This window comes from Pollachius pollachius (genome assembly GCF_949987615.1).
Source record: "Pollachius pollachius genome assembly, chromosome: 14".
NCBI lineage: Eukaryota > Metazoa > Chordata > Actinopteri > Gadiformes > Gadidae > Pollachius > Pollachius pollachius.
The window spans coordinates 8,963,261-8,984,376 of record NC_136947.1 but is presented as its reverse complement, the minus strand read 5'-3'; the positions used below and the strand labels follow the sequence as shown (position 1 = coordinate 8,984,376).

The window sequence follows — 21,116 nt, the reverse complement described above, 5'->3', positions numbered from 1 at the left end:
AGCCGTTCATAGAACATTGAGACAAATTGGTTTGTTTCAAAAGGTATGAGCGATCCCTGACCCTTTCCTAAGCTCTTCTGCTAAACCAATCTCCTAGGAAAATACCAAAGGCTTGAGGAATGCACTGCGTGTGCACAGGGGTTTGTGAAATTCCTCTGTGGAGCTGTCACTGAACAAAGCAATGTTTGGAATAGGTGAATAAACCATCCGTACACCTCAGATATAAGTTCCGCCGGTCAAAGTTTGATGAATCTTCAGACGTCAAAGGAAAATTAACACAGGTGGCTGTGTATACCTGCGGTTCAATTGACCGAAAATAATTGTGAAATGTGAAACACATCGTAATCTTTTGCGGGAGGGTTTTTCGGCAAATCCGAAACACGGAAATATCTTCCAACTCTGACGTTAAGTGAAAGTGCTTCGCCTGATTCTGTTTCCGCAGAAGGGGTAGAGAGAGGGGAGGGGGATAAGGCAGAGGATGTGATGCTATCTCCATCACATACTTGTTGTCTCCGTGCTGCCATCACTTAACCACTATGGGGCAGGCGGGGGGCCTAGGAGAGGCTGCGCTCGCTGCATCACAGAATACAGAGCAGTCGGGGCTAGCTAGCTGTACCCGCACCACAAAGGATTAAATGAGTAGTTAGTGGGAGACTTCAAGCATGACTAGTAGCAACCAAGATCGATGCCTCCAGACAATGGCGTGAAGAGCGAAATGATCAAAGACAGCGAGGCACACAAAGGCTGGAAAAAACGGAGCAGAAAGTGTGCCACGCGGGCAAACATAATCGCTGTGCATCCTGCAAGCAGTGCGTACGTAAAGATATACAGCAATGGGAGCTTAACGTGACCTTATTTGGATTTCAACAGAGCTCGGCAGAAAGAAAAAAAAAGCAATTAAAAGAAAATAAACTAAACGAAAGAATCCAGACACATTCCGAGGCGACAAACGTCTGCTATCTTTGGCCACTCTGATTGAACTGCGTGCGATGACCTCGCCTCACTCCCCGTCCACCGCCAACCCGGTCAATACAAGCCAAACACAGTACCACTGATAAGGACTGCCCACATGGGGAGGCCTCGGTGAAAGACAGCTTCCTCCCCTCGTCTTTCGATGAAGCCATTGTGCCTTCCGCACTCAAGGAGGGGGGGGGGGGGTGGCAATGGCGATAACATATGGCAAACAAGGCCTCTCTTTGTACCCTTCCCCTTCTTTGACATTACTTCTATTTTTTTCTAATGGCCTACTTAGTCAATTTCCTGCACAGTGAGAGCGGGATGTCTTATCTCAGACTGTTTATACCTGCGAATCGGCTGGTGGCCTTTTGTTTGCAGGTGACCCACCCCGAGGTGACATTTAATTCCTGAACAAAATAAGGGGCATGGTCACGCTCTGTGGCGCCGACTCTCAGGCCCCGAGGAGATTACTAATACAGTAAACGCAACAGAGCCGCATATATGCCCCTGAGGCAGCGCTGGGTATCAGATAGGAGCAGCAGCCCCACCAATACACTTCACCACTCTCAAGTCAAGTCAAATGTTTTCCACCGCTTCCAAAAATGCACTTACGCTAAATAAGCTCGGAGAGGTCTCCAGTGGCCGACCGGTGTACATTGTACGTTGTGTGTGGGCTTGGACTACACACCAAACAATCCATTTCCATCATTTCCCCCAGCGGTCAATAAGGACCTGTCGTTAATCATTTAAAAGAAATCCCCTTTCCGTGTAAATCGCATCATAGGGTGACATAAATATAGTTACCAGATCTTGTCCAGACATTTCCTGCGAGGGAGTACCGTATATTTCCATAGACAAATCCCGAGGTGGTGCCTTCTCCCACCAGCTCTACATAGTTTATATTGTAGCTCAAATGCAATTGTAGCACAAAGTCTTATGAATGCCAGGAGGAGGGTGTACTCCGTGCTAAAAGACTAAATGCGGTTGCAATGTTGCATTTAATATATATTGTGGAATAAAGGGCTTCTTCTGGCATGGTAATGGTTAAAATAGGATGTAATGAAGGACTAAGTGGCTGACAATGCTGTGTTTAAACTCCACGGCCACAGGAATGTACCCAAAGCCACAACTTTCTTTGATGCAATAAATCATTGTTTTTTTTGGTTACACCCCTATATAAACTTATTTTTCCCTTTGTTGGGATTTTATTATGTTTTTTGCTGCTATTTGCTCACTGTTTCCGGGCATGTGTTTAGGGTCTCTATGCACAGGATACATTCCATGTCAGGGAAAATGTTTTTGTTACTCCTCAGCATTCATGGACTTCTTTGTTTTGACAGCTAAAGTATCTTGTGAGAAAGTCAAGGGAAGCTTTTCTAAAAGATTAGGAACTACCTTAGCGTTGTAAGCCTGAGACTTATCTTTTATTTGAATTAAGCCGCCCAAGGAGAAGCAGTGAGCATGGGCGGTGTTTAAGAACGGAGGAAATATGGTACACATCTGGCGCCGTGTTTATACAACTCGCAGCCATAAAGGGTGTGAATTAGGCTTCTTTGTGATTCTTCCAGAAAGTTGGATTTAAGGCATGCTTAACAAACGAAATCAAAACGTCACAGAGTGTAACCCCCATTTCTCTTTGATTAAGTGCATGTATGCAAACCCGTCAGCCATAGTGCCGAGTGACGAACCCCATCCTCTCTCCAGGCAGACTGTGTTGAGGTTGTACTTAGTGTAACAGAAACATTCCTGTTTCATTCCTTTCACTCCCACCTTTTAAGATAGGATCTTCCGATACCAAAGGAACTTTTATAATAAAACCTCCCAAGATTACGTCTAAAGAAAAATAAGCACAAATTGTGAAAACCCTTCTAAAATAATAGGTTTTTCTAGGTCTGATCTCTGTAGATCTCAATCCGTGGATATGTCCCCCGAAACCATAAAACTGTTCAGACAAAGAACAGGTTTTTCATTTCCTCCACTAAACACTTTAGGGTGAAACATTTGTCCAAGACGGATGTATCAGATGCCTCTGCCCATCTCTCTCTGCCCCCTCCCCCCCCCCCCCCCTCCATGTGCTTGTTCACACCACACAGATTGACCAGTCATCTGTAAATCTCCCACGGCTCAGCTGATAATTCACCATAGTCCTCCCAAAGACATCTAGCATTCGGTATGAATTATAAAACAAGCCAAACATATCAATGCTTGACAGACGGGACGTCTATGGCCTGCGGCCAGAGAGGAGTTAGCACACAATGACTTCCCCGCGCATTCAACCCCAGGACTGGAAATACCAGTATGACACAAGGGAGGCGCCACCAGAGCTCACAATGGATGGCACTGCTTGAAACAACTGATGTGCGGAGACGTAAAGCTGACCTTTACAACCTCCTCCGTAGCACACATAAGCAGCTTGCTATCATCGCTGATTGCCAAGATATTCTCACAATTAAAAACGGAATTGTTTGGTAGTTGCGTCTGTTTCACGTTATCTGTGCTATTCTGTTTTACAGCTTTAAACTAAATGAAAAAAGGAAGGGGGGAGTGGGTATGGGTCGTACTAAGAATGAAAGTAATTATAATAGTGTATATATATTGGAGGATGGGAGATCTAATTTTACATAGGCTACTTACACACCGATTCAGCTTGGGGAATGAGGGCAGACCAAACATGTTGCTGCCGGAAAATCTAAACACGTAATGAGAATTAAACAAACACAGTTGGGTTTCTCTGTTGAAACAGGAGTAAACACGTAAGGAACCCATGAATAATTACTCCTTCATCATTCCTCTCTTTGTTTTTGGTTGTTGTTTCAGCTGCGGCTCCGGTCCTGAGCGAGGAATTAATACAGAACAACCAGCGGAGAGATGTGGGCTGCCTCACAAGTCTTAATCCCCCCAAATCTGTTGTTTTAATGTCCGAGTTTAACTTTTCTGACTCGAGTCGTAGCAGGTAGCAGGTAGGGAGGATTTAGCACGAGGGGAAGGAGACAGTAAATAAAATAATAAAAGCCCAACTCGCTGCATCGAATGTAATCCCAAAGCGTTATATTTTCCTGCACACCGCAGCAGAATCCTCCCCTCCTCCCCTAAAAGCAATTCAACATGGGTTCAGCGCAGACAATCTCAAAGTCGGACCGAATCGAGGGGGCCTACACTTCAAATAGCTCAGAACCGTTTCCAGGCAAAGGGTCGCTTCAGCGAGACATCTTCTGTGATGTCTTATCTATAGATATTGCTCTACAAAGGCAGGAATATTCCAGACCGAAAGACAGAGGGGGGGAAGAAGATTTTTGCAACACTAACTTCCTCCATTATTCATACCGCACATTCATACGTACACAGAGACGTGTGCCACCTCCACCGCAGAACAAAATAAGAGATGAGAAGACAGGCAGTGCCATCAGAAGGCAGGAAGGGAAACGTGTCTAACACATCAAATTCATTTTATAGACCCCCCCCCTTTCCCCAGGAAAAATAGACCAAACAACGAATTAAGGCCTGGCAAATGGTGGACCCTTATAGACCGAGGCTGAATAAAAACGTTTAAATGCTTCATCGTCTAGACCACAAACAACCGTGGTTTTTATGGCAACGTCACAGATGAGATGTTTTATTGACAGCAGTTATAATTATTGCCAAACATACTTCATCAAAAGCGTGCCGTGGAAATAAATGATAAAACAAGCTTTTGGAGGTCTTTGCATGCAGAGTGTCTGTTTTGTAGGGACTGCAGTAATGTGTTCACGTTGAGATTTGTAGTGTTGTTTACTCTGTTCTTCATTAAAAATGTGAAACTGAGTGCAACCGTACCTGGGTTCACACACACACACACACACATTATATGTGCGACAACGCAGAATGCGTTTGTTCGTTCAACACTAGAACATGTTGGAAAGGTGAGCGGGGGTCTCACTGAAAATATAGAGAGGTGCTTCACAGGAATAACTAATTAAACATTCTATAAAGAAAGCTATTCTGCACATTGCTTTAAAATAATCCAAAGCAGTAAAGAACCAATTTAAAATGTAACACGATAAATAACACCTTATATTTATGGTAAGGTTAATATAAAACATACACTACCTTTAAAAAGTTTGGGGTCACTTAGAAATGTTCTTATTTTTTAAAGAAAAGCACTGTTTTCTTCAATGAAGATAACATTAAATTAATCAGAAATTCAGTCTCGACATTGTTAATGTGGTAAATGACTAATCTAGCTGGAAACGGCTGATTTTTAATGGAATGTCTATATAGGTGTGCAGAGACATATGTTCAGCATTGATCAAACCTGTGTTCTAATGGTACATTGTTAAGCTAATCGTGTTAAAGGCTAATCGATGATTAGAAAACCCTTGTGCAATTATGTTAACACTGCTGACAACAAGTGTGAGTTATCATAGCAAACACAAAATTGTCTGGGTGAGCCCAAACATGGGAACGGTAGTGTACATTAAGAACCACTCAATAGAAAATTCTATATCTGCCACAAAGCTCCATGGTAACTTACCCTCGGAGCCGTTCGTGTACACAAGGAGCTGCAGCAGGCAAGGCAGCAGCAGACACCTCCACAGTGGGGAAGCCATTCTAGTGTGTTGGGAGGTCAGGCCTCCTGGCTCCGGAGCTTTTGTTCCTGATAGCGGCGGTGTTCAATGTTCTGCAGAGGGAGAGCTGGCAGCTGAGGAGTCAACGGTCAGTGGCTCTGGTCGAAACATCTGGGCTCATCTTTACATCTGGAGGGGGAGAGGAGGAAAGGTGGGGGAATTAGTGCACCGCTTCCATGTCGTCTTTTCAGAGCCTTCTGGAGGGATCGTCCTCCTCATCCTCCTCATCATCATCATCCTCAAATTGGCCTTGACACAGATGTTTACCGACACAACGAGAACTAACAAAGAAACGCAGAATGAGAGGCACGCACACAAAATGGCTTCTCCCACATTTGCATGTGCTTAAACATGCGCTGTTTGTCTTGGGGGTTATTTTTTTCCTGCTCAGGAATAGACACCTGGGCGAAGATAAAACTGGTTTTCCCGTCTATATTTAACAGGTGGCCAAGAACACACAAACATGGCGGAGCACCGAGAGGACATGTGGCCGCTACTAAACTCCGACGCAAAATGTTTACACTGGCGGCCTCTCCCCCGCACCCCCCCAACTCTCCTCGGCTTCGACCAGATCCCCAGTGGAGGAGGAGAGGGTGGGGGGCGGGGGGCTCACTCAGGCAAGCCCCCCGCCCGGGCTAGTTTTTTAGCCTGTCCTTATCAAGGAGCCGCTGACGGGAAGCGACGGCGCCTTTGTCTGCTGCCGCAGCCAAAGGTTTGTCTGCGAGACGAAACACAGCCCACGGATAAGCTGCTTACCAAAAGTCAAACACTGAGGAGGGTTGATATGTCATGTTGCATGTGAAATGCCATGCACAACCACACACGCGCACACACAGACGTATTCACACACACACACACACCTCATCTACATCTTCAAACAGCCAGACACAAGTGTGTGTATTTATAAAAACACACCTACGTACGCGCACACACACACACACACACACACACACACACACACACACACACACACGCGCGCACGCACGCTGGGTAGACAGCCACAGGAGCACACTACGATATACGGTATTACAGACACACACACACACACACACACACACCACTACACACACAGACACAGACATAGACACATGTTGGGTAAACAGCACAAGAACACTCTAAGATGCATAACACACACACACACACACACACACACACACACACACACACACACACACACACACACACTGTCACCCGGTTCCCATGTGGCTGTGGATGAGCACAACGCCGCGGCGAGATAGAAGACCCCTCGTGCTCTCCCAGATCCCCCCCGTCAGCCCCCCTGATTAGTTTATAATGAACCTCGGTTTTAGCGGTGCAGCACTCGGCTCTGAACGCTCCCCGGTCCCGCTAATGGCCAGGGATCATTCCGGCAAGACGAAAAACCCACAAAACACTGAAAGCTTTGACATTAGCGTACATACTTACAAATGATTTAAGTCACCGATAGCGATTTGTTCTCTGAGCAGACTCACCCCCGCTGTGAGGTAAGAGGTGCTGGAGGGGAGAAGCTAGAGTGGCTTTAAACGTGTCCACCTCGCTTTAAACTATTTCCCTTCCTTTGAATTTACATGAGCTCATTCTCTCCCAGTAGCCTACATGCAGAGTCCATCCAGGCAATAAAACATCCACATCCTAAATAATATCGTCTATTTTAAGGAACTAGAAAAGCTTTTAATTGTCTTGCAGTCGTTAGCCAAAGTACAACACTAAATCAAACCGCCCCAACACCGGAGCCCCCATATAGCATCTCCACCGATGCTGCTGCTGCTAATCCCCAAGTCTACCAACTAGCGGGCTCTAACAAGGCTTTTTGGGCAGAAGACCAAAAAAGATCTTCCGTTTTAAATCCTCCGGGAGGAGAGCAGACACACGTGACCATCGCCAGAGCCCCCCCCCATCTATTCATCATCTCTAAATGTGAGCTAGGGGGCTTCCAGCGCCCGTCAGACAGCCGGCTGACAGACCATTGGACACCACGAGCCGTTGGGTGGACAATCACACTGCCCTTCTGGCCTGCTGCTGCTGCTGCTGCTGCTGCTTCTGGAGCCAACTGGGACACTCACTTCACCACCCCGACCCCACCCCGCCCTGCCTGGCAGACAGCGAGGTCCCGGTGACGGGCCAGTCAGGTCTGAGGCCCTGCCCCCCCCCCCCCCCCCCGACCACGTCGACATACCGCAGAGCCGTGTTGCTGGGGGTTCTCCCTCTTATGTGGGGGAGCTTGTCTGCAGGGGGCGATCGGGGGTGGGGGGTCCGAGGGCCTCATCCTCCTAAACGTTTGCTCTTGGTTTGACGGCGCCCGGTCGATCGGGTTTGGGACTCGGGCGTTGAAAGGGATTAGTCAGATGATCAATGATCGCCTGACCGGGATATACCCGCCGCCGTTCAAACCCGGGCTGCTGGTAAACCTCATCCTGGTTGTAAAGGAGAGGGGTACGGAGTGGGGGAGGGGAGGGGGGGGGGGGGGGGGGGGGGGGTATCTGTCCATCGGGGGAGGGGGAGGTAGGGGTATGGCCTCAAGAGGTAAGCAGAGGGGTGGTTCAGCCTAAGGATATGACACCTAGACCCCATGCTTGTTGTTAAGGAGAGGGCTACTGAGTTGGGGAGGGGGGGTGTCAGTTCATCTGGTGAAGGGGAGGGGGAGGGGGGTATCTGTCCATCAGGGCAGGGGGAGGCGGGGGTATGGCTTCAAGAGGTAAGCAGAGGGGGTAGTAAAGCCTGGGGAGATGGCATCCATGGCGGTGGTCTCTCCAGCAGACCCTCCTGGGAACGGAGGCCAGCAGTAAAATGGCTGTTAATAATAATAATCACGTAACATTCACGGCATGTTCCTGCGCCACAGATATAAAAAGGGTCCGCAGCTATGATTAAATCACACCACCTACACTCGCTCTGACAGAGCTCCGGTGTGAGACGGAAACAGAAGTTGTGCCTGCCCCGGGCCGTATTTTAAGCCTTACTTTAGCTCATTGTCGAGGTCGGTCCCCCTGTTCGGCCGGAAAATGAAAGGTAACATGGAAAGATGGCCGTGTAGGAGAGTCCGAAATGTGGAAAGGAAAGGAAAAATGATTAGAAAACACTTCCACATCTGTTTTCATTTCCCTCCCCCCCCCATCACAGGCCGTGTAAACCGAAGGAGACGAATCTGTCATCAGTCAAGATAATGGAGGAAGCCACAGTCCGTGGCAATGTTTCACATGAAAACGGAAAAATATAAGCAATCACTTAAAAAATAATAAATGTGTTTCTTTTTTTTTTGGAGCCCGGCGAGTAATTAAAACGTAATAGAAACAAATATGTGGAGCGACATCGCCTCGCGTCCAAGAAACCGCTTCATGCAGTGCTGATGCAAGGCCCCTGAATGAATGCAAGAATCCTGTTTTCACTTGAGCCTCCCTCACACAATGTTGAAGAGGCGTTCTGTTAAGAGGAGAGTGTGGGAGGGGGGAGGGAGGGAGGGAGGGAGGGAGGGGAGGGAGGGGAGACCACTGCCTCTAAGCCGTGGGACTGAATAGATGGAAGACGGAGAAGAGAGGAGGGAAAGAATGGCTGGGAGGAAAAAGAAAGAAGGGGGCAGGGAGGGGGAGGCAGGGAGGCGGGAGAGGGAGGGGGAGGGAGGAGGTGGGAGCAGGGGGGGGGGGGATCACTGAGAGGGATTGACAGCTTGGGAGTGTGGCTTGACCTCCTCGAATGGCCTTCCAAGTTTGTTTTTTTCCCTCCACGGGCTTAAGAGTCGGGGAGGACGGAACGGTATAAAAGCCCCGGGAATGTTAATTTATTTTCAATTGTGCACTGCAAAATAGGAGCGGGGGGGAAATAAAGAGCGCATACATACATAACAAGTAAGACGGGCACAAAACTAATGCGCGGCTGCAGGTGTAAGCTCCCACCGACAGGCTAAATAGAGACGTGGGCCGCGCCGGACCCTGCGCTCCGCACAATGGTTCGCTCCTCCACTCGCCCAGAAACCGCTAATTTGGAGGCCGTTGCGTCATCCACCGGCACCGAGCCGCCGCCGCCACCGCCGCCGCTTCAACGACAATAACGAAGAACCATGTGAACGGGGGGTTTCTAGGGGAGAACTACAGCTCCCCAGGTGCCTTTTTGTCCTTCTCAGTGATCCCTGATGTTTCAGAGGAACCCTTCCTTCGTTTTTTGAGTTACGGCAGTCAATGTCACGGTCGAGCTTTGCCGATTCCCCCCGGGTGCATGATGTCACTTCCTTGGCTCAAGCAGCAATTTGGAGCTCCCCTCTCATCTTCTGTCAGCGAGGAGAAGAGGCCCACATCCGAGGGAGTGCTGCTCAGCAGTGTGCGTGTGTCTCGCTCGACAGATGGCTTCCGTCGAGGTAGAGCAGGAATCAAACTCAGGGAAGTTTGATTAGGAAGGTAGTCTAGTAGTCTATTGGGTCGCAGAGGCAGTGGTGTTAAAAAGGTAGAGAGACGTTGGATACTAGGAAAACCGCAGGGCTTTGGGGCCTGAGATTTCCTCATAGGAGACTCGGACACAGAAAAGAAAAAGAAACCCTAACCCTAGTTGGAGTAAAGGTAGGGCCCTCTGATGACATTGGGGTTTGTATAGGTTTGTGTGTTGCTGGTAGTCGACTTGCTCATTTCTTTTTCTTATTTTACGCATCCAGAACACAGAAAAACCGAAACTCGAATAACAAAGGAGTCTGAAAAAGAAGCCATCCTTATTTCAAGGGGCACTGCAAGGTCCCTACTACTACTACTTTGAAGATGGAGACGCCAGGGAACACATAAAAGGACCAGACCGCATATTTTGGTTTTTCTCCGCTCATGGCAACATCCCCGAATGAAACGGCCCAAAAGCGACATTGTTTCGTCGGTCCAGGGAAGATACTCCCACAGTCACACAGGACTTCCTGTGGTTTCGGTCCACAGAAACCATCCCTATGATTAATATGGCCATATGTTTTACTTCCTCTGTCACTTAGGGAAAGAATAAAAAAATAAAGCTGAACAAGTTGTAAAGGAGGATTGTGCGTGCGGATCAAAGCGACACGACACGGCTCGGAACATTATGTAAATGTGCCTTTCGGACAACAATGGACGTACTGTGGCTCCGAAAAGGTATACGTCTATGTTATGTTTCCTTCACAATGGGCCTACTTTTCTGTTGAGCCGAGAGCGAGGAAACATTGTCAGCTCGCCTCCGTTGGAGAAGTGGGCAAAACGACATAAACATAAAACAACTTGTCCTTGGAAAAAAAGGTGCCATGTTTAACTGTGTGGAGTGTAAAAACAGTTGGTAAGTTGGGAGGCGTCCCGCCAAATGATTAAAGCAATCGATAAGACGGTGCCAATGGAGCCAGATGGACTCTAGTGCAACACAAGCACAGGGAGCTCAGAAAATTGAAAAAGAGAAAAAAGGACAATGAAAGCCCGAGCCTAACAAGTGTGAGTGTCACAAAAGACAACCAGGTTTGGCCCTTAGTTACAAAAGAGGCGTGTGTGGGCGGGGAAACTGAGCGTGTTACCAGTGTTTGGAGACGGTATCTGTTGCACACAAATAATCCTAATGATGATGATGATGATGAAGCCAACCCAGATCCCCAGCACTCTATCGCCATGAAATCCATCACGCTGATGGCACCATCAGACGGCAACAATGCCATCACTTAGCACGTGGTCGTCAATTAGCGGGCGAGATTAGCACTGCCTTATCTGCCCGTGACCTTGAAGGCAGAGCTCCGACATCCAACCGACCTCCAGAGTTAATGTGGGGGGGGGGGGGTCACATTCAAGTCACTCCTACAACGGCCGCGTTATCGTTTCCAATTCTCCACCACCACCACCGCCACCAGACCAATTTATAAAAGGTTACTTGAGCCTAATGAGCCCTAAATCTATTCGCCAACCATCCCCCCGTCCCCCCCCTCCCAGCCTCCCTCCCGGACAATTGGCAAATTTAAATGGCTGGTAACAAAGGGAGGAAGAAAATGTCATTCCCACTTAACAGTCGTAGGCGTCTGCCTTGTCTGCTCTAGGGCTCGGTGGCTGTCTGTCTCTGGCAGGAAAATAAATAGGATGACCTTAGTGCAGTTTGTTAAGCAGGTGAGTGGGAGTGGGGGGGGTCCCATGAACGAGGTGAGGAGAAGTATGGCCCTGAGACAGAACACAAGGACTTCCTATAGTCGTGTCTGAGAGCCACACTCGCTCTCCAATGGTCTGTCTCTACTACCAGACGCAATCCATAACCGCACCTAGCATGCACACACACACACACACACATTCACACACACACACACACACACATACACACACACTCACGCACAAACACACGCACACTAAAAGCATGTTTAGTGCCACATTGCCATAGTCAAAGTAAACAAGGGGAGCAGTCGATTCAGAGTATCTGTAAATAGGCCCATTCAAATGCCCTCCAGAAGAATGGCAGAAGTTTATCTCGGTACTTATCAACACGCCATAAAACTTAATTTCAAGGGAAGAGGAAGGCGGACCAGTTTTTCCGGTTTGGAAGTATTTTCTGTTCGTTCTGTGTGGTTAAGGTCTGGGAGTAAATACCTCTGATTCAGCCGTTTGTCACTGTCTGCTTTTCTGCGTGCAGTCTGTAAACAGTGCGGCCTGCGTTAAAGGCTCCAAATGGAGTGTCATTGTCCCAGACAGACAGAACGGGCCCATTCACAGGTCACACTCCTGTGACTTATTTTGTGGTTACTGTTGCAAACTGAGACATTTTTAACCCACGGGGCTTTCAAGTCGACACCTATACAAACATGCTAACCAAAAAAGGACACGCCTTGGCACACATAATAGACTGGAGTACTTTAGCATTTTAAAATTAAGCTGGCACAACAAGATTTATGGGTCGCCTTATCACAGCTTGGAATGACAGGTTAGAATGAATGATCTGGTTGCTTCGAGCATGACAATAACTTCATGTGCAAATAGTGTCAACTGAGTCTAAGCCACCTTGAAATGCTGTGTACACACAACCTGGACACTGACTGTATGCCTTTAAATTACAGTATTTCACTTAAGTAAAGCATCACAACCCTCCACTTTCGAAGAGGCTGACCTACTGTTTCTAAACCTATCAAAACTAGCATCCTAGTAGTAGCATCCTGGTAGTAGCATACCACTTCTGCTAATTATTTTTACATATTTTCATTTTTATTATCTTATTAACTTTATCTTGTATGTTGCCGCTAGGCGCGTTTGTTGAGGAACCAAGCCTAAGAATTGTACTCTTGTGGACTTGTACAATAAGATGAAATAAAAGTAATTCTGATTCAGATTCCTGGAAACTTTGATTCCTTTATCGACACGAAAAAAATAAAAATAAAAATAACCGATTTTCTCAACCCCCAAAATAAATAATGCAAATAAGCAACCCACCAACAAGCGCCATGCCTCAACAATTCGTACAGCGCTGGTGTCGACGCAAAGCCCTCTGCCTTCGTCTGCCCACCCCTCTCTAGGCTTTGGGCTGAGGGGAGACAGACAGCACTGGAGAAGGACGCATGCTCTCTCTCCCTCTCTTTCATTTTATTTTCAGCCCGTTCGCCTCAAATCCCGGGCACAAACCCCATTCCACTGGGGCGTTTGCGCCGAGTCCCTTAGTTACGGGCATAAAAGAGAGACCGGGGCTGCACACAGAGTTAAAAGCCCTGCCCTGTCCCACTCATACGAACAAGACCATCAATAATTCACCCTCATCGGGAAGCATTATCTAACAGCCTGCTGAAAATTTAAAGATGGTGGGTGACAACACGGAATCCATGAAGAGAGGGCTCTCCGTAAGAGGACACTCTGGGTGGCGGCGGCAGGGCGAATATATATACCGCCCTGTGCTTCTCCTTCTAACGCCATTTCTCCACCTCTCTCTCTCTCTCCCTCTCTCCCCCTCCATCTCTGTTTCTTTGGAGGAGTCTGCCCAACCCCATGAGGAGCATTGAGTCATTACCCATAAAAGACAGATGCCGCTCCGAATTAAGGGCGGCGGCGACAGAATGAAAGACAAGGAGTGTTGTGCTCAAGGCTCTCTGCCTTCGAGCGGTGGGTCCGCCTTAAGTGGCACAGTGCGGGACTGGGACTCATTGCTTGGCTGTATTAACACCTAGCCCTCATTCTCAATGACACTGAAATCCCTCTAAGCCGAGATCAATTACAGCCGGGCTCTGCTGTAATTAAAACGTCCGAACAAAGGTCTTAGGTGCACACGGGGTGCAGAAGCCGGCCTCTGGAAGGGAAGGTGGGGGTTCAATATACTTGAGTATCTATGGGGGAGAATAAATGGGTTTATAGGGCCCTCCATCACAATTAAGTTGGTTGATTATGGCATAAAAGGCGATTCTTTGTGTGGAAATTCTCTTTTTTTATGCTGGCATCCAATGTGAGCTCCTTTGCATAAGTGTGAAGAGTAATCAGGTGAACAACAACATGGGATAAATATAAACAGAGTTAACTTGAACATATTCAAGCTAGTAGGTATCGTCCAAGATTCATGGCTGGCAAAGGGAATGGATGGCAGAGGAGGGTGAAACGTAGACGTTTCCTTGGTTCCTACTACTCAATGACTAATTATGTGCTCCCTTTAGCATGTGTCATGCTTGACTATGCTCATCTGAGAAATGGCAAGATGCTTATGACTCTCCTAATTAAAACTCGGCTGTAAGGGATCAGTAATCACAAATTTGCTCTTCAGAAATCAAGATGTGATATACTCAAGTGATCAACAACAAGATCTCTCTCTCTCTCTCTCTCTCTCTCTCTCTCTCTCTCTCTCTCTCTCTCTCTCTCTCTCTCTCTCTCTCTGAGGTCTGCATCCCACATTGGTCGTCATTCTGTTGTCACCATATTTTTTACGATAACATCGGACCAACATAGCTAAAACAAGCATATACATCATTATTCACAACTGTCGTGGTTTTCATATAATTGTAGCCCTAACCAGATGTTCCCGTGAAACAATTCCTTCTTCAACTGACTAGCCCATATGATGAATTATACAGCCAAATGAAATTAGATCACGTCCGTTGACAGAATGCGTTCGCCAAAACAGCCCTTCAAAGAAAAAACATGGAAACGTTTTTGTTTGTTTGACTGAAGAATCGCAAGATGGCTAACCGGTTACACATCATGGTTTTCCCCTCTGAGTTAATATTCTATGACGTATTTCGCTCTGACTGACAATAACCTCAGTGACAAAACCGGCCAGCCGAGGTACAGCAATCATTAATTTGGCTCAGTTTCGTTCACACCCTTAAAGACGGTTCGTCGGTGGTAACCGGTGGGTAGACCACCTTGTTGTTTTGTCTTGTTGTTGTTTTTCTAAATCATGGTCTGCTTTGAAATAAAAATGTTCATTATCTCTTGAATATATTCAAATAACATACATAACACAACACAACATGCATTCACACTGTGCAGTAGAATAGGAGCTGTAAGTGTTTCGAATGGCAGTATCGAAAACGATCCTTAAAAGGAGCCGTGTTTCTGGGGATAAACCGGAAGCACAATTTGCATGTTTATAAAGAAGTTACAGGGATAAAAGCAGGATAAAGAGAAACAACAGAGACGTTGCATGTAGCGAACGGGTCCACATGTCTGCCCAAAACGAACCAGAGACACTGTGGCTTTAGCACCAGCAGCCACTGTCGCTTTGTAGCTCAGAAAGCCATTTCAAAGGAGATGTCTGGGCATGCCCAAGAGATGGGAGAAGATTTATATTGCAATACTTTCGATTTAACATAACCTCGACCAAATCTTACTTTCACACAAGTCCAAAACACCACCAACAACAACCACCACGGAAGCAACAGGACCGACTCTCTCTTCAAAGCTTGGTGGGCTGGGAGGGGGTGTGGGGGGGGGGGGGGGGGGGGGGAACAGGGGAGGTGTCATCGTTTGAAAAGACAGACGACCAGTCGAGGCGCACCTCGCACTGACAGCAATCAGCCTCAAGCCTCTAATCCACACACTTCCTGTGACCCATGTGATGAGAGGAGCAAATAAAGCACACTATCACTTGCCCCCCCCACCCCCCGCCCATCACCCCGAGCACACCAGCCACACCCCCGGGAGAAGACATGGCAGCAGCACTCTCCCCTCCACCACCCTCCCCCTTCCAACCCCCACCGTATGCTAATGTCACCGCCACGGTGTCGGCTTGAAGGAGCTCAGAGGGCGGTCCAGACAGCTCTCGCAGGTCAGTGCTAATCTCCTGATGTATGGAGCCTGAAGACACCGGGCCTATCCATCACCTGGCGTCGACGGCCAGCCCATCTGGGAGTGCTCTCGCAGGCGGAGCACCGAAGGGGTTAACGCGAACCCCGAGAGACCCCTCCAGATGATCCATCACTCACGCAAAAAAAAAAAGGGAAAAGGTCTCCGACAGGAGGGGGGACGTAGTTCATGGGAAGGAGAGTTAGGGAAAAAAGCACGTAGGAGGTAGGAGGGTTGGAGGTAGAGCGGGGAGGGTTAGGGCCCTGGGTGGAAGCAGCACTCTGTGGTGAGTGCACGCTACAGTGCACGAGGTCTGCTGCTAGAGACCTAAGCTCTGGGCCTCCGTTGATCATTAAACATCCATTTGAAAAGCAGTGGGGGAAAGTTAACTGTCATTTAAAACGCAGCGGGTGCCCGGTTCAGAGCCCATGCCCCTTTTCAGAGGCATATTTCCAGTTGAAAACAGCCTAAAGATGTGCGATAAAGCAATGACTGCAGCTATCCCCTCACAAAATTACACATTTACTGATGGTTAGATCTCTGGGTCGACCCGGTGTTTGGCGGTACTGAGGCTACGGTGGCGAGGCGTTGGGATGAGGACCGATACGGACACAAGGTCGGACCTGATCTTTCCAACAACAACAACAAACGCACAACAAGTTTGCTGTTTGTTAGTTTGTTCCCGTCCGCTCAGCGTGGGTGCATCACAAGAAAAGAACAAGACAGCTGTCAGGCCGACCTGCTGTGAGTGATGATGGCAGGTGAAGATCTGGGTGTTTCGTTTTTTTCTCCTGCCCGGTGCTCTCTGGGTTCTGAAACTGCCACCTACTGCTATCCCTTCTCTCTCACTCCCTTCCCGGCTCTACGGCGACCCCCTCCGAGGGTGCTTTTCGTTTGCTAGTTCTTTGTCCTTGTTGTTGCTTGAACACAACAACTCCGCGCAAAGGGGGGTCCGGGGGGTCTCTGCCATACATAGGGCGGGCCAGGGGGGCCAGGTTGTACAGCAGTTGGTCTTGCTTTATGACCCTGCGGGGGCGGGGGCGATGGGGGCAGCTGACCTCTGCCGGGGAGGTGGCCGGCCACACAGCTTCTGTGCACCCTACCGTGTTTGGCCTTTGGCATCGCACTCGCGACCCCAACTGCTACCTGAAAGGTGCACGCGCCCATTGGTTGGGAGGCCATACACAGCCCTTAAAATAGGGAGAGCCAGCTGTTTTTAACAGGATGAGTGGAATACGCAGACGGCACCTTCCCCTGACTTTTGAGTCCTCAACTGACAATTGGTGATTATCTGAACAGTTCACTTTGACTGAAGAAATCGTCTGGGTAGCATCGTGAAAACATGATGAATGACACTAATTATGATAGCATTGCAATTAACACGGCAAAACACACACACACACACACACACACACAGACACACACACACATACACACAAGTTGTATCCATTAGATGGGGTAAGAAGCAGAATAATCCTTGTTTCCTTCCCCTCCATGTCTGATCTATTTGACACAGCACATTGTATTTGTATCGTTCGTAAAGCGTCCCATATGAATACGGTAATGGACACTTGTCAAGCAGCCGTGTGCATTTCTGTGCATCCCTAACTGGTCGAACGATCCTACTTCGAGGGAGCCTGTCTGTCGGTCTCCCCTCCTCCTACATGGGCCCGGCTAGGGCCCCAAACCATTAGAATGAGACGGCTCGTTTATCAGGCCACACTGAGGACATGAGAAGAAGAGAAATCCATCTAAATAAACACTGTGTGACAAACACCAGAGCCATGTTCTCTCACGGCGCGGCAGCAGCTGCATGCTATAACACAAATATTATCTCTGGGGTTAGGGAAAATAACTACAGAGGAGAACCCCCCGCCACCACACACATAGCTCGGTGCCGTAAGATCCACTGTGGCGGAATATTAAAAACTCATCGAAGAGAGAAAGTGTGTTGTGTTTTCTGGGGAATCAGAATCTAGGCATTTTCGTTTTTTTGGGTTCTCCTGCGGTCAAACTAGTATACAAGAAACCTTTCAGAAAAACTGCTAATGATCTAACTACATGATAATACCGACATACAAGTTAAAGAATATAAAGCGAATTGTATGATATCTCTTTGAGTCGCTGAACAGGCTTTGATGAGGTTCCCCATTATAAAGTCAATACAACGGCCTTCAGCATTTAGTTCACCACGTACAATCTCCCTTACCGCCTGTCCTAAATTATAAGAGTAAAATAACGGCGAAGATAATATTCTCTTTCTCTCTCTGTTCTATTCTCACATGATCTCTCCACACACACACACACACACGAGCAAAGACACACACACGGTAATACAGAAACACACACACACACACACACACACACACACACACACACACACACACACACACACACACACACACACACACACACACACACACACACACACACACACACACACACACACACACACACACACACACAGCAAGCAGAAAACCCAACCACCACCAGCAGCCCGGCCCAGACTGTAGCAGCAACACTCCCAGAACAAAACTGCCAGGAGAGAAGAGGGGCTGGTCGCTGGAGTTGTGCCTATTGAAATGCAGTCACTTTGATATGTAAATGTGCAGTTACAAAAACCTGCTAGAATTCTCACTAGGCTGCATTGAAACCATTTGCGCAATGTGAGATGAGATGGCACTTCCTTCCCATGGCAGCACGGACAAATGGACTAGCCCAGCACGTCTGGGTGGGTGTGAAAGGGATTGAGGTGGAGTGGGAGGGGGAGGAGGAGGTGGTGGAGACGGCGGTGGTCGTTGTAGCGCTCTATGTGTGTGTGTGTGTGTGTGTGTCTGTGTGTGTGTGTGTGTTGCCTGTGTGTGTGTGTGTGTGTGTGTGTGTGTGTGTGTGTGTGTGTGTGTGTGTGTGTGTGTGTGTGTGTGTGTGTGTGTGTGTGTGTGTGTGTGTGTGTGTGTGTGGCAACAGAACATTTGTTTCACACTCCTCAGTTCCTCCTCTCGCAGCTCTTATCCTTGCACATTCCGTCTGACCAACAGATCCCCCCTCAAACCCCCCGGCCCTCCATCTCCACATCATCCATCTTAGTCCGTTTGAAATCCATTTATCTTCGTATTTTTATCTTTACATTTTAACAATTTGATAACCCCCGGGGTTAGCAGCTTTGACTGCCTTGTTGAAATGTGAATGTCTAGCCCTCTCCACCAACCAATGAAGTGCCGTGTGTGTGCCACACTGCATTTTAAAAGAACATCATCAATATTTACCAGCTTATTGACTTTCCATTATAACCTATTAGCAGAGAAGCAGATTGGCACTCCATGCCGGTGGGTGAAGGTCAACATTGGCCTACCATTTTTTAAGCTATTCAAGCAGACAGCCATATTTCTGGAATAGCAAAAAGGAATCATAAATGATGATTGGTACCCGACCAGAAAAGCCGGAGGGATGAGCACACTAGACACTGCCAGAATTCACAAACATCTCGGCTGTTTTACAATTTTCAAATGTTATCTTATATAATGTTGCACCAGTTTCGTAAACATTGGGGACCCATACGTTATCCTGTATGTTACAAACAATACGTTATGTATTATAAACATGCGTGTTCGGGTTTAAGGAATATTAATTCTGCATGAGTTATCTACGAGCTCTATCTCTAGGCAGCGTGTGGGAAAGAGTTATGGTCCCCTGGCCAATGTGTGTGTGTGTGTGTGTGTGTGTGTGTGTGTGTGTGTGTGTGTGTGTGTGTGTCACTTGGCTGGTTCCAAACTGTGAATTATACATGTTTGGTGACATGATCTTATTTTATAGCCGCAGAATGCCGTAGTGAATGAGGATCCAGGCTGACATTGTACTTGGATCATAGTTCTATTTGGACACTGGTGAGGTTTTTTTTGTGAACGCCACATTATAAGCGTTTTTCCGAAAACGGAGATCAGATGAATATTTTGAAATAATATTTTCTCAAATTACATTTCTGGTCAGATGTGGTAATGGCTCATGTAATGGGAGAAATATCAGGATTTGAGACATTTAATAAACACATTGATCCAATTAGATTGTAGGGGTATTATAGCCGTCCAGTCTCCTTCTCCACAGCATAATTATTTTCATACGTGTCTGGAATAAGCCTGTCAGTTCTCGACTTCACAAAATATAACGTCTGAAAGAACATCAAATTCATGCGTAATTCACAAACTTTAAGCAAAACATCCCCGCGTCCAGCTCATGCAACAACAACTTAACGCCGTGCGGACATTGTGCCATTCAGAGTTTAACGCGTAATGGTTATCGATCCAGCAACCCATCCGTCCTCCCGAAACTCCACCTAAATCATCTCCACAAACCCCAAGAAACCGCGTTTAATACTTACGTCGATCGCTCCAAAAATCGTGCCCTTTTTTCCAGTGAAAAAAATAAAATATGTGTTTAGCTCGGCACCCAAAAGCTCCAGGAACCGACACCCTTTTAGAGGAGGCCCCCCGAAACCGGGCAGTGGGCGACACAAAGACCACCGTGGTTCCGATGCATGCTCCCGATGATTTAAAAGGTAGTCGAAAAAATGTGTGCTTCTCGTGCAGTAGTGTGCGCCTCTGCCTCGTCGATACTACGCGTTCCTGCAGACAGAACCATTAGTTCCATGACTCAGGGTCGATCCCAACTCACGGGCATTAGTTTCCCAGCCCCATGCGCGCATCCATTCTCCCGGAGGAAGGAACGGAATCGAGCAGACCCGCAGAATCGGTTCACTTCCCCAGCGTTGTTCTGGTTAAAGGACACAGAATGCACCCCCTGGTTCTCACTCCAGAGTCATACTCCACGTACAAGTCTCTCAGAAACTCATCGACTGCGCACGCCACAAAAAGCGGCCGCATATGCGGAGGAAACTGTTCTTTTGAAAAAATCGCAGATTTCAATGTGTTGGTGTTGGGGGCTCCTGGTTGCGTGTCCTCCTCTTCCTCCACCAGCCGAGCAGACAGCGCTGTCGTCGGACTTGAGGCAAACAAGACGAAGAGGAACAGCGCACCGGTCGCCTGCTCTGCAGCAGCTGGCTGTGGGTGGAGAGACTCGAAACCCGGGGCGGATTATGCAAGAGAGAGGAATGGATCAGTGTAGTCGTCACATTGCTTAATGCTTGCAGTTATAGAGAAAAAATGTATAAATAAACCCCTCATGGATCGACATACGTGCCAAAATTTATGTCTAATAAACCTGGTATTTATCTCATGCTTAACAAAGGTAGGCCTATTGGTAATGTGTGTAGGCCTATACTGTAAGCCAAGTGACAGTAGTTGTGATCATGATTTCAAAGGATCTTATTAAAGAACAACCCTGGATGTGT

General features: G+C 47.7%; 1 protein-coding gene across 1 annotated transcript in view; it reads right to left on the bottom strand.

The window, feature by feature from the left end:
* The window catches only part of adgrl2b.1 (adhesion G protein-coupled receptor L2b, tandem duplicate 1), a 69,648-nt gene extending 48,895 nt beyond the window's left edge, over positions 1–20,753 (bottom strand). The window contains exons 1-2 of the mRNA XM_079750583.1: positions 20,148–20,753; positions 5,468–5,690 (exon numbers count right to left, since the gene is read on the bottom strand). Of these exons, the coding sequence (XP_079606709.1) occupies positions 5,468–5,543 (76 nt within the window). The 5' untranslated portion in view covers positions 5,544–5,690; positions 20,148–20,753. The remainder of the gene's footprint in view (positions 1–5,467; positions 5,691–20,147) is intronic.
* Positions 20,754–21,116: the final 363 nt, after the last annotated feature.